The sequence below is a fragment of the Protopterus annectens genome, chromosome 17.part0 (genome assembly GCF_019279795.1).
Source record: "Protopterus annectens isolate FY-2018-M chromosome 17.part0, PAN1.0, whole genome shotgun sequence".
Lineage (NCBI taxonomy): Eukaryota > Metazoa > Chordata > Ceratodontiformes > Protopteridae > Protopterus > Protopterus annectens.
In genome coordinates this window covers 136520892-136535683 of record NC_056751.1, presented here as the reverse complement: position 1 = coordinate 136535683, position 14792 = coordinate 136520892, and the positions used below count along the sequence as shown (strand labels likewise).

General features: G+C 38.0%; 1 protein-coding gene across 3 annotated transcripts in view; it reads left to right on the top strand.

Moving 5' to 3' along the window:
• The window catches only part of FANCC (FA complementation group C), a 2534829-nt gene that overhangs the window by 1354187 nt on the left and 1165850 nt on the right, over positions 1–14792 (top strand). For 2 of the 3 annotated variants that reach the window (XM_044059425.1, XM_044059427.1), the window contains one exon: positions 6355–6519. The exons of the other annotated variant lie outside the window; for it this stretch is intronic. In XM_044059425.1, coding sequence (XP_043915360.1) covers positions 6355–6519 — 165 coding nt within the window. The remainder of the gene's footprint in view (positions 1–6354; positions 6520–14792) is intronic. 3 annotated transcript variants of the gene reach the window in all.

The following is a 14792-nucleotide window of genomic DNA, read 5'->3' as shown; positions in this document are numbered from 1 at the left end:
TAATTTAAGAACTCTCTCAGAGAGAGACAGAGAGAGTGCATTTTGTATTTTGTCTTTGATGTGGAAACATCCATTCGTCACCACCTTCTGCACTTCTGCCTGCGTGTTATTCTGTAAGTATGTTTTTAGGGCATAATAACTCTTAGATTCAGATAGGAATATAGTAAAGTATAGCTTAGATGTTTTATTTATTTATTTGAGACTGTCATGCAATGTTGTAAATATTTCCTATGATTTTGAACTCTGAAGTCACTGTGAATACTTACTTAATATTGCCTTGTTCTTTTATTATTAAATATATTTAAACCTATCTTTATGGCTGATATTTGTGAGACATATTTAAGGTCTTAGAGTACTTGCATATCTATGTCGTGACACTGTACAGGCCACTCCTAAATAGCCTTGCTCTTGGTCGGACTACCATTTGGATGATAGTGACATTACACATTAGGATTGGACACCCTTTGTTAAGGGCCTTAAGTAGCTGAGAAAGAGTTGGCTGGTGGCAGTTGGAACTACCTTATAGTCTAGGCAGAAGGGGGAATAGTTAATAAAACTGTGCCAGCCTTTTCCAGGTGTTTGTGTGTGTGTGTGTGTGTGTGTGTGTGTGTGTGTGTGTGTGTGTGTGTGTGTGTGTGTGTTTGTATATCGATCAAATCTCAAAGTGTGTGTGTGTGTGTGTGTGTGTGTGTGTGTGTGTGTGTGTGTGTGTGTGTGTGAGAGAGCTACTTGGGTAATGACACAAAGCACTGGTTGGACAGAGAGGGTGCTGGAGGTTTTGGCTTGGCCACTCAACTGAGATCTCAACCTATGCCAGTGGAGAGTCTTATTGGAGATCTGGAGAAAGAGGTCAGACTGACTGTGATCTCTGTGTGCTTTTAAGGGAAATTGCACTTTTCTGTGTGTGTACTTGTCATCCTCCCAGTGTGTACATTCCCCACTGTTGCCAGTGGTGAGTTTTGAGGCTCATTGATTACTGGGCCAGTGCAGGGGTGTCACATATTAATTGGTTGGCAGTGGTGGGATAGCCACATCACATATTAATTGGCTTGTAGTGGTGTGGATATTGAATTCCTGTAGCCTGTAAACAGTGGTCACTAAGGAAGATGTTTGTACTCTCAGCCACACAGTGAACATTCAGAGTTTCATATCACAATTGGTTTATTTTTTGTTAGCACCATAAACGCATTAAGTAAATAGCACAGCGTTTTCGTCATATAACATAGACTTCGTCAGATGCCTAACCTTAAAAAAACCCAGGTATTTATATACCCAAAGCAATCAGTTGAGTAATTAAATAATGAAATGAAATCAATGATGTAATATCTTAAAGAGCCACAAACTTGAAAAAACGGAAAGGAACAATTCCAAAAAATATAAATTATTGTATAAAAAAATTGTATAAAAAATCTTTCTTCTTAAAAAAGTATAAAAACAGAGTGAGAAACTTTGCTGTGTCCATATATGAACTTATGAATTTACAACTTTGATTTTCTTACGTTAAAAATTTAATTTGTGGTTTAAAAACTTGGAAAGGGTTTTGGAATTAGAAATAAGGAAAGAGCAGAATAACATTTGTTTCAGGGGGACCTTGACAAAAATAAAAAGGGAATTATTGTATGAACTAAAAGGAGATAGAAATCTCAGGGTTATGAAACCGGACAAAGGGGGTGGTGTAGTATTTATGGAAAATATATTATATGAAAGTAAAATGCATAGTATATTATGGGATGACACAAGATATACTAATGTCTCATTAAATGAGATTAACATTGCATATAATAATATAGACCTTAATTTAAATGAAATACTACATGAGGGACTGATCGACTATAACACCTTCATGTTTTTGAAGGTAGACAAACCCAAAACACCCACAATTTTTGGTATACCCAAGACCCATAAATCGGAACAAGATCCACCATTTAGACCAATTGTATCGGCAGAAGGTTCTAACACTTATGCATTGGCTAAATATGTTGATTCCAAATTAAAGGGCCTTTGGCTTAACAAAAACACGGTATTAAGAGATTCTTGGGATTTACTTAAGGAAATCTCTGATGGATTGTATCATGACACTCTTTTATTTGTGACCATTGACATAATTGACCTTTTTTCTTCCATCCCCTATAAGGAAGGGACAGAGATGTTAGAAGAGATTGTATATGAAGACAAAACTTTAACACAAAATGACAAACTAGTTTGTATATGGTTAATGGATATAATTTTAAAAAATAATTTTATATATTTTAACGGTGAAGTTTATAAACAAATTCAGGGGGTAGCTATGGGAGCAGACTGCGCTCCCACCTACGACAATTTAATTATCATTAAATGGGAGGAGAAATTTATATTTAATACAGAATTTAAGGACTGTTGGTGTTTATACCGCAGGTTTCTTGATGACATAGTAATTTTTTGGACTGCAGGAAAAAGATAAATTGAATGAATTTATGACTTATATTAACAACACAACTGGATTTTTAAGGTTTACACATAACATCTCTGAAAATAATTTACTTTATTTGGATATTGAAATATATAAAACAGGCATGCATTTTGAAAGCAGAATTTATAGAAAACCGACATTTTGTAACTCCTTCCTGCATTATGAGAGTGCACACCCTATGCACTGCAAGAAAAATATTGTCAAAGGACAATTTGTGAGGGGTAGTAGAATGACCAGTGCAGATGATGATTTTTTTAATGAATGTGAGTTACTTCAAAAGATGTTTTTGGAGAGGAGGTACCCATTGAATTTTGTAACCCAAATAAGGGAAGAAGTAGTAAAGGGAAGGTTGAGTAAGTTTAAACCTATAAAAAATAGCAGGGACAACTTTAATAAAGTCAGTAATGAAGACCAGAGGGAAAAATTTGAACAGGCCTTAATACTGGAATATAATGGGGTGAATAGTTGTGTCAAAAAGATATTTTTGAAAGAGTGGCAAAAATTTGTTTCCATTTCTGATCTAGAGAACCTTGCTGACATTTCACAGAAAATAATCTACAAAAATTCCAGTAGTATTAAAGCTATTTTGGAAAATAAGATGGGGGATACAATTAACAAGGGTAGGATAGGTACCTTCAAATGTGGCCGATGTAGTCAATGTACATGTATTCTTAATGTAGAAAGATATTTTTTGGTGAGTAGGAAAAGGTGGATCTGTAATACAGAACATTATAACTGCAAAACCAAAGGGATAGTTTATCTGGCCATCTGTAAAACCTGTGGGTCATTTTATGTGGGCAAGTCTGAGAGGATGCTCAAAAGAAGAATATACGAACATAACTATGATATTTCAGTAGGGAAATAAACAAATGCATTGTTTAAACACAGTAAAGAATGTAAGGGAGCTTCTTTTGGGTTTTTGGTTTTAGAACAAATTAAGGCTAACATCGGGGGGGAGGGTCCTTGGGAGGATCTGATTGAGTATAAGGAACTATGGTGGCAGATAACTCTTCAAACGGATCACCCCCCTGGTTTTAATTATTTTATTTCCATTAAACCATTACTAAAGTTAAGGTCAGCTAAACTTTAAAGGCTGAAAAATATTTACAATAACAATAAATAGAAATGGCCAGCAGATGGCACCAGTTTATAAATATTCAGGAGAAATCTGTTTGTTTTTATCTAAACCACAAATTAAATTTTTAAGGTAAGAAAATCAAAGTTGTAAATTCATAAGTTCATATATGGACACAACAAAGTTTCTCACTCTGTTTTTATACTTTTTTAAAAAGAAAGATTTTTTATACAATTTTTTATACAATAATTTATATTTTTTGGAATTGTTCCTTTCCGTTTTTTCAAGTTTGTGGCTCTTTAAGATATTACATCATTGATTTTATTTCATTATTCAATTACTCAACTGATTGCTTTGGTATATAAATACCTGGGTTTTTTTAAGGTTAGACATCTGACGAAGTCTATGTTATATGACGAAAACGCTGTGCTATTTACTTAATGCGTTTATGGTTTTATCTTTGATGTTTTTGGAACTGCTATTTTGGACAATAAATGTTTGTGTGGAAGTTATGCTGTGTGTTTCCTTTGCACCATTGAGTTTATTTTGGTTACATTTCGGTGCAATTTCCACTATTTGGTCTGTTTCTGATGGTGTAGGGAAACAAAGGTCAAGATGATTTGTGCGTGGTTAGCATCTCGGACACTTGAGTGAGTGTGCGTGTGTGTGTGTGTGTGTGTGTGCGTGATTGTGCACGCGTGCAAGTGCGTGAGAGTGTGTGTGTGCGCGCGCGTGCACGCAAGTGCATGAGAGTGAGTGTGTGAGTGTGTGTGTGTGTGTGTGCAAGCGTGTGTGTGTGTGTGTGTGTGTGTGTGTGTGTGTGTGTGTGTGTGTGTGTGTGTGTGCAAACATGTGAGAGCGTGTGTGTAACTGAGCAAGTGTTTCTGTGTGTGTGTGATTTGGGAGCACATACTATGCCCCTGCAATGATATGGAAGGAGGCTTGATGGTCAGCAGGCATCAGGGTAAAGGGTCAGGTCCTTAATGTAAAAATCCCTGATGGGTGCCTGGATAACAGCCTAACATACCTAACATTGCTTCTGAGAATAACCTTCACAGTTCCATTCATCTTCATGTGATCTTTCCCAATTTTTCCAACAAAAGTGAATACCTCCTGCATTGTTTGGACATGCATAGGCAACTACGTTTTTATCTTGACTGTACCAAGTCTTCAAAAAATCTAGCTAGTTATTTGTCTCCTTCTCAAAATCCAAGCTGGGCTCAACTGTGTCTAAAGCAACTTTATCCAAGTGTCTGTCAGATTATATTTGGTTTGCATGTTCTCTGAGAGGCAAGGCTCTTCCACAAAAGTCTAAAGGTTATTAATCTAGAGCTGTAGCTACTTCTACAGCTTTTCTTTTGAGATTACCTATGAATGATAATTGTGCCTTGGCTACTTGGTTGGGGTCATCATACCTTTGTGTCGCATTATAAGCTGGACATTCAGTTCAGGTCCAGGACTTCTTTTGGTTCTGCTGTGTTGCCAAATATCCTTCCTTATTTCCTCCCTGGAAATTGTCGTGGCTGGGGACTCTCTCTCACAAGTTGAATCCAGATGGAGCAGATGACATTGGATTCAAAAGTTAAGTACTCACCATAAAAATAGATTTATCACCATAAAAATAGATTTATGTTGTCTGTCTCCATCTGGTTCAACTTTCCTGCCATACTGCCCCTGACCTTCTTGTTGATTTGGCGAATCTTCCCTCAGTGATGACCGGACAGCAGGGATATTTTAGCCATATCGACTAGTCTCTCCTATTTCCCATGAATCTTTTCTTGTATCTGTGGAGGAAGTGGGGACTATTTGGATATGTTTTATCATTATATTTTGACTCGTGGAGCAAACTCAGTCTGGGGAGTTAATGGAGGAGTAGGGAGCTATGGCTAAGGGAGGCAGAGCCAGGATGAGCTAAAGGGTATAGAATCTGCCAGTGTCAGATCCGAAGTCCCACAGGTTGAACCAGATGGAGACAGACAACATGGATCTATTCAGTTTGGGCCATCATACATTTGTGTTGCATTCTATGGTGAGTATATAACTTTTGTTTATTCTCTTCCAAAACAGTAGACATTTTTAAGGAGGACAGAAGACCCAGCACTAATAGGGACATACCTCCAGAAATGGAAAGGATTCATTGTTTATGTATCCCTTAAAGGTTTTTAGTCGTTTGAACTGTCTGCTATCATAACTGTTGTCCTGTTTCTGTCTGTTTTGTAGTTAATCTTGCCTAATTTTCTTCTAAAGAATATATGTCTGCAATTTCAGTAAACATTCTTGTGCTTTCGATTACGCAGCAAATTCATCTTTTCAGATGTTATTAAATGTGAGCTGACTTTGCCTCTATTTTAACCAGCAGATTCTGAAACTTTAAGCAACTGTCTTAGAAATCATATTAGTGGTAGTCACTTGAGGAAAAAGGATTCTTGATTTACAAACATTAATGTGCTTGCTTCTTTACGCAATCTTACCACTGAAAGATTAACAGGATAATTCTCTGTGAAATGCAACTACTATGTCATGCTCTAAAGGGTAAGTAAAATGGAGTAATTCTTACCAAAGAGAAACAATGTAGCTTTTATAAATGTTTTTTTTTTTATCTGAAACAGCCTTTTAATTAAATATATTGCTTTATTTTCATGTGTTATTAAGTTCTGTGTAATGACAAAAAATGCCAAATATTAGCTGGCATTGTTCAGAGTGACTAATTTTTCTTGTTTTTACTTTTAGCTGAAAACATTGTTTAGTTTACAGATCTCAGTATCATGGAATTAGACGTCATGTAAATACATGTATCAAGTGTTAAGGACTTTCGTTGCTTTGTTTTCAGAGTTTCATCTGAACATCTGAACCGCCTTTCTGTTTTTTGTGTGCCTTTGGTTTCAATTCCTGAAGTGGTACCATTGATTGAAGTCATTCTTAACTGCCATGAATCAGGATATGAAGAATGCCTTCATGTTGCCTTTTTGGAATCTGTCAATAATGCAATACTACAGTAAGTCTCTACATTCTTTGTGGCTGAATACTTTCTGGTCGTGTAGATTGCTTTGAGGATTCCACTCAGGCAGATTGTTTTGGTAAAACTGCTTTTCAGTATTAGTGTATTGATTTTTTCAGTACACTGTAACACTGTGTCTTCTGTATCTTATTTAATGTTGCAGCTTTCCTCCATTACTTTATAACATTTTTTGGTACTTGCGTATTATTGCAACAAGCACCTGATGCTGCACTACTGACGTATTTTACATTCTGCTATCATTTCCTGTGACAGTTTGGCTGCTGATGCCTTTTAATGACTGAAGAAACTTGTGGTTTAAAGTAAAATAAGTATTACATGTACTGCAACCTTTAAGAATCTGCTCTATATTCCCAAAATGCACAGTGACCTCCAAATTAACACATGCAAGTGCACATTAATGGTGCCTTGTCGTACTGGAAGGAAATGATAACTTGTATCTGCAAGTACAAAAGAAGAAGGATGGCATGGCGGTCACACGTGAAGGGACATTCCCTGCACCTACTGTCCTTTCATACACGACTTGACAGTTGAGAACAGCCCTCAAACTGCCATACAATGTATGACTCACCAGTGATTTAGATTTACCAACAGCCCTGCTGTTGAAGTTTACTGCACTCTGCCAGCACCTTAGTGCACTTCTGCTTTTGTTTATTTCCCACTTCCTAACCCCTCCACACATTTAAAAGGATTAGATTTTTTTTGAAGAGATGTCATAAATGTACCATTGCTGGCTCCCAAAGTTTGCCTCTAGGCTGTAATCTGTAGGGGCTAGTACACTCAGAGTAAGATGATGACATTGTCTAATGCTGTCTAAATATTATTGTCTAGTTATTTTGCTCTCTGCAGTCTCAGAAGTGTTTGTGTTGGTGCTCACTTGTACCTTGCGTAGGTTTTCTGTGTGTTGCAATTTGAGTGACTAACTTTAAATGCCAACAACATTAGTCTAAAGTTGATATTCGGTGTAACAGGGCAGCATACCTCTCAATTGTCAGTGATTTCAGGAACATTTCTGATTTAGCTCCAAAATTTGCTCTGTCCCTTCTAAATTTGGTGACATTTTCAGATAGTGCCATTAAAAGATGTCAGTAGTGCGGGGTTGGATCCTGGTTGTGGTAATATGTAAGCGTTCATGTTTTTTTTAATATTCTGAGAACTAATATGCCTCAGAAATTTGATTGTGGAAGCGAAACTACTTTAACGAACAGGCATCTTGTGCATCCTTTTGTCTGAGAATTGGTCATAAGTTTACTGTGCAGAAAAACAGTTCATTAGTTATTATTTTTTGATATGTTAGTCTATAAAAACAATGTTGCAGGTAGTTTATATACTCTGATGTATAAGAAGCCTTTAAAGAACTAGATTTTAGAAGCAAGTAGTATGCATCCAAAATGTTGTAAAATGTATTGGAATTTCATTAGTGTTATGCCTTATGAGGTGTAATGAAGTTTTTGTTAGCAAGGTAAATTACTTGTGTAGATATTTTTGCGATTATAACAGGAAATTAGCAGCAGATGTTATGGCTGAGGTAAAACGTAAAGACAGGGTGAAATACAGAAAGGTTACAGCAAGGTGTATGTGTAGTAGTCACCTCCCAGTAAGCATTTCCAATTCAGAGATGGCCCTACCACAGTGTCGCAACATGAAAACATGCAGCACTGCAGTGGGCTGTTTTTCTGGCCTACTCCAAATGAGGCATTCCAGGAAAAGTAGCCTAACATAATTACCGGTTGGAGGGTTTAAGCCCCGCCCCGTTCACCTGTGGTATGCACGGGCTCACTTCGTGCCCCACCCTGCCCCCTAATTCCACCCACCCCCACTACATCTAGATTTATTCTATGCACTAATCCCTCCCAGTAGCCATCCATCAATCAGAACAATACTAGGAACTTATCTCCTCTACCACCCACACTACCCCACCCACTTCCAATATAACTGCTCACCTGACACAGTCATGCTACTACCTAATGTGCTTCCACTCTTTACCTGCACTCTTCTTGCACACCTTACATCCTACCAGGACTCAATAATAGACAAACCCCACCACCATCACTGCACCCTTACTCTCACTTCTATCCATCACCTACCCACTAATTACACTTGCTATACCATCACCATCCCCATCCCAATACATCCATCGTACTACCAGTCACCTATTACTTTCAAACAAAAAATATCCCTAAAATATGAAAGGTTAATTACCAGATTTATAAAAAATTATGTTTGCTGCCCTATCTAAATCGGCCCTCTGTGGTGATATCCACCCTAACCCTGGTCCTACCATTACAAACTCCTCACCTAGTAATCTGCCTAATAGCTGCTCCTTCTCACAACTAACATCCAACAGAAAGCCATCTGACCTCCTGTTCATGTGTCTTAATATCAGAAATATAACTAAAAAAAACCATGACCTAAATGCCAACATAGCTTTATACTCTCCTGGTATTCTCAACCTGACCGAAACCTGGCTCAAACCTCACATCAAAAGTGAGGAAATATTCAGGTTATAACATTCTTCAAGTAGATAGACTATCTAAGAAAGGGGGAGATGTGGCTCTAATCTTTAAACACCACCTCAACATTCAGATCCTTAACACATCTGCCCCCCCACATTGGAAATGAAGAAATCCTATATGTCAACCTCAAACTAAACCCAAATAAAACAATCAACATCATAGGATGCTACTTCCCATCTGGCCAAAATATCCCACCCCTGGAAAACCTCCTGAACTGAGCTAACTATTCCCTATCCCAGGAAACCATAATCCTAGGTGATTTTAATAGCAACTGGCTATCTTGTAGTAAAAATCACCCAGCCTACCCCCTAAACCTTCATGGTTTCTCCCAACTAATACACTCACCTACCTGGATAAATAAAAACTCTAACAAACATACTACTCTCGACCGGATATTCGTCAATAAAGACCCTCACTCATACTTAGCTGGCTGTCTACTAGACAGCCATAGTGACCACACTCCAACATTCCTTCTGAGACACCATTTAAATTGTGCTAAACCTGTCATATATAGGCAAATCCGAAATAGGGTAAACTTTAACCCTCTCTCCTTTATCTCATCCCTTCAAAAATGTGATTGGAAACAACTAAAGTATCTCAGTCTGGATGAAGCCATCCACTTCTTCAATAACACCTTCCTAAACATCAAAAACACACTTGCCTCCATAATAAATGCCAGAGTCAAAGCACAGTACTCCCCTTGGCTACAAAAAAGCACCTGAGCACTAATGAAAATCAGAGATAAGGCCTGGAAGTACTGCCACTTAACAAAAAAAAAAAAAAAAAAACGTCCTCTAGACAGTCATTCCTAGAGTTGTGCAATAAGATGAAAAAGCAAATAGAAGATAAAACCCAGTATTATCAGTTTGCACTAAACTCCTCCCATCACAACCCTAAGCAGTTCTGGTCCACAGTAAACTTAATTCTTCATCCAGGTAAAGCAGCCCCCCCCCCCCACCTACTACTCCCCCTTCCTCCAGCTGTATTGGTGACTCATTTAATAAACACTTTACTGAAACCATTCTGTCTTTGACTAAACAACACAACCCTCTACCCACCCTCCCTATATCAAAACCAAATACTCTGTCCACAGTCTTTTCTTTTTCATAAGTACCTACCTCCTATATAAAAAAAACTTCTATTGAAACTTAAGCTTACAAAACTTGCAGCTGACAGTCTCCCCTCTGAATACCTAAAATAGCAGCAGAAGCCCTAGCATATCCAGTCTCTATCTTAATCAATCCTTATCGGAAATCTATGTCCCCACACTGTGGAAAATATCCCACATCATTCTCCTCCATAAAGGTGGCTCCTCCACTGAACTTTCCAATTACTGCCCCATAGCCATCCTTTCTCCACTTTCCAAGATACTTGAGAAATGCATCCATTCTTAAGTCTTAGACTACCTCTTAGCTAATAACCTCCTCTCCAGCACAGCTTCAGGCCTTACCACAGCACAAATACCACATTGCTGTCTTTCACTAACGCTATCCTTCATCATAAAAATAATGGCCTGTTCTCCTCTGCTATATTTCTGGATCTATCCAAGGCTTTTGACATGATCTCACACAAACTACTAATCTCTTTTCTCTATAACCTATCCTTTTCCCAATCAGCTACTGATTGGTTTCACAGCTATCTAACTGGCCGCCAACAATCGGTTGTCTGGCATAATGACCTATCTCCGTGACTTCCTGTAACAATGTGTTCCCCAATACTCCATCCTTGGCCCCCTACTATTATCACTCTTCACCAATGATCTATTCACAACCACCAAGTATGCTTCTCTTATACAGTATGCAGATGTCTCCACCCTCATCTGCTCAGCCCCAACTATACTTGAACTTCGCAGGAAGCCTTTTCATTTGTAGAAAGCTGGCTGTCTAATACACAGTTATTACTCAACCCGAGCAAGACTAAACTCCGCATCTTCCAACCCACTAAATCTAACCCAGTTATCTCCCACTTCAATATTCTAGTCAAAGACAATACCGTCATCTCCTCAACAGAACACATCAAACTACTTGGTGTTGAGATTGATGACAATCTCAGATTTGACACTCGCATTTCTCTTACCATAAAAAAGTTCACAAAATCTAGGTGCATTGTACAGAAACAAACAATTCCTCACCAAGACAGAATTTCTGCTGTCAGATCCCACCTAATGTCCACTTTACTCTACGCCTCTCCTATACTTATGTACCTTAGACAAACAGAACTAAACAAACTCGAGGCTTGCTACAATAAAATTGCTAAGTTTGCCACTGGTGCATCTTATCGCAGCCACCACTGTATCTCACTTAGAGAACTTGACTGGCTTGAACTCCCTCAACTTCTTCAACTGAATCAACTCTCTCTCACCCACAAATTCGTAAACCATCCTCTTATAGTCCCATCCCTTCAAAACCTTCTCCAGCTCTACTGCTCCATTAGACCACTACGCTCCAGCAGCAGAAATCTAGTTCTAGTGACCAAACCCAAGAACTCAGCAGGAGAAGCACTATTCTCCTGCATTATATCCAGATTATGGAACAATCTCCCCCCTCTATAACCACACTATCTCCTTGCAATCACTTCAAGACTGCACTAAAAACTCACTTAAAAAGTCTCTGGTTGTGCCCATGAACCAGTCCCGACTAGTAACCCTTCTTTTTACCTCCCCTTCCTCTCCCCTCGCCTAGCCACCCTGCCTCACACCATCTGATCATTGCATTCCTTCCTCTGCAGGCTCTGGCTCACCCTTTACCCTCCCCTTCTGTCCTCACTCAATCTCTTAGACCTGTTATAACATGCTTAAGTACCTCACTTCATCTCACCTTCAAATACATATCCAACTGACCTACACCTAGCTTCCTCTCACTACCATGTATACTACTCACTCAGTCTCCTCTCTTACTCCCCTATCTTCCCCTTCCATCCCATTAGCCCTCCTAGCTTATTTCACCTTTGTGTGGAGCATCTGCGTTATATCTGTTTGAGTTTAGTGCAATATTTGTATATAAGATTTAGGTATATGAGTTTAGAACAGTACCGGTTTGAGCTTAGTACTATCTGTATATACATCCTACCTTTATTCCTAGCCTTTAGCTAGATATTGGTATATCTGTTCATTATTATGTTTCATATTGTATGTATATCTAATGTTTGCTACAGTATGTATTATTTGCTACTGTATGTATAGTCAGTTGTTCTTCATGTACGCTGCTGCTCATTTATTGTTCTCTGGAGCTTTTCTCCCCGGGCTTCTGCTGAAAAAGGACCTGTGTCCAGTTGGAATTTCCTGGTAAACAACTGTAAATAAATAAAAATAAATAAGTAAGTAAATATGCTGTCATCTGGAAATGTCTGTGGTATGGCATTTATGCAGCCATTGTTCAGCTGTGTAAAATACATTAGCTGCCTGTATTAATGGTCACAGATAAAAGTTTGTGCTCACCTGATCGTGTTAAAGGTAAATGGTGAGGAGTTTAGTGGGTGGATAGTATTGGTGTGTGTGTGTGTATCTGTATCTGTGTGTTTGCATTGGAGGTTGCAGTAGGGCCATTATTCAGCTGTTGCAGCAGTGCTTCAGTTATGACAAACAGGGCACCTGTAAGAGGCAATAGCAGGAATATCTGCAAAATCAGGGGCAGACAGTTGAGAAGGATGGAGTTGTGTGTGTGGGGGAGGCTTTGAGTGAGATGTCTGTGCCAACATGATGCAAAGGTCAAAAGTGTTGACATGATGCAAGTGCTGCCAGTGTTGACTACCATAGGAAAGTGCTGATTTGATCTAGGGGTTATTAAGGATGATTCAGAGACATGCAAGTTAGCCAGTAATGAAGTCTTTCCTCATCCTGACTAATATGTTTTTGAATCGCAATTTCCTACATTGTGGAAACCGCCCCTTTTGGCCACAGCTCTTACCATCAGATGTGGGGTTGTTTCTGAATCCTTGGGATAATGTTTATGTCCTTGTATTTAATAAATAATGCAATGGTAGCCAGGGAAGGATGTTGGTTAATAAAGTAAATTAAAAATTGTATAGCCTTTTGTTTCAGGCCAATTACAAATGTTACAGAAATTATAAAAATAATAAAACATGAATGAGAAATGTTGTTATAAAATACAGTTACAAAAGCATTAGGGATTAAATGAGGCATAATATCTAGGACATTTTGAAAGAAAATATGCATTAAGGAAATGCTTAAAGAAAAACAATACTTTTAGATGTATGATACCTGTACTATGTACTCTTACATTTCAAAGTGTTTTAAACATCCAGTAGCACTTGTTGCAGCATTATCTAAAATTTAATATAAAAATATTTATTTGGCTTTCTGTACAAATGGTCATTGTTTTTTCAGTAGAAAAAAATAAGTTGCATTCAAGAATATGCCCAGCATTTCTGTGCTATGTATAAAGTATAGTTAATGCAGTTTACAAACACAGAGTCTTTAGGTTTTAAGAAATGTTTCTGTTTAAGATGATTTGTTTATTTCTTTTGGAGGATGAGACGTCTACTGGCAGGAAAAGGCATGCAAATGGGAAATGCGATTGAATGTTTCTCTGTACCCAAGACTCAGTGAAATTGTTAGTATGTAATCTTTACTGAAACTGAGAGTGCTGAAACCTTAGTTAATTTAAATGTAATGTCAGGAGCTAAACTGGGAATATCTGTGAAGTAGTCTAGTTCCAGATGGGCAAAAGCGAAGAAAAACCATCAAGTTTGGATAGAGACTGTAAATCTAGGGGATGTCAATGTAAGTGTTCAATAAGGAAACTTTGCAAAAGATTACCCAAATTTCTAGTATGAAATCATATCCAACATGTCCAGTTCACCTTCTTCTAGCTTCACCCCTTTTTACTTTCTACTGCATCTATATAATGTTTAACAGCATCGTTTGTTTATCTCAGAGCCCAAGAAGTTCATATCCAATCCTACCTATGCAACTGCCTGTGGCAGGCACTCTGTTCAACATCTATATTTTTTGTTATATCCCTGATTCCCTTCAACAGGTTAGGTGTGACTTTTTTCTGTTCATAAAACAAAGTAGAATGCATGTTGCATTTGTTCAGTAGGCCATTCTCCAGCCAACTGTTATAAACAGAATGTTTCTCAGTGCAGATGGTACAATTTACAAAGTTCAGCATGGAGAAAATCCACTAATAGGCAGAAATACTGGAGCCCCCTACCTAAAAAAGAAATTCCCAGTAATTTTTTCTGTGGTCCAAAAGTTGGACTGTTTTTGTAGAATACATTATTTTATTCTAGGAGAATCCTTTCAGCTGTCATCTTATGCTTTCCAACACACACACACAGACACACACACACACACACACACACACACACACACACCTTTTAAAAAGAAGTAACATTTGCTAACTTAAAAATCTAGAACAGATCACTGCCTCAATTGAAAATTCACATAAACATAAATGTTGGCAGTTCATCTTTCTTTGCTCTTTCCTGTCATTTGTGAAACCAGCTATTCTTTAGGTTACCTCAAGCACCACAGCAGTGATGTGGAATGTGAGCAGTGAAGAATCTATTCTTGGCAGTTGTGCAGACTAGCAGTGATACTTTGGGAACAAGCTTTATTTTTAAGCAGTCAGGTAGTGCTGTTCATATTTCTTCTCATTTTTAATATTCTGTGATTCCCTTAGCAGAAATACTGTGATGTCCAAAGGATGTAAGCTTTTGCACTATAATATCTACCCAGATCATAAAAATGTGAGAATTACTACTGTTAGACAT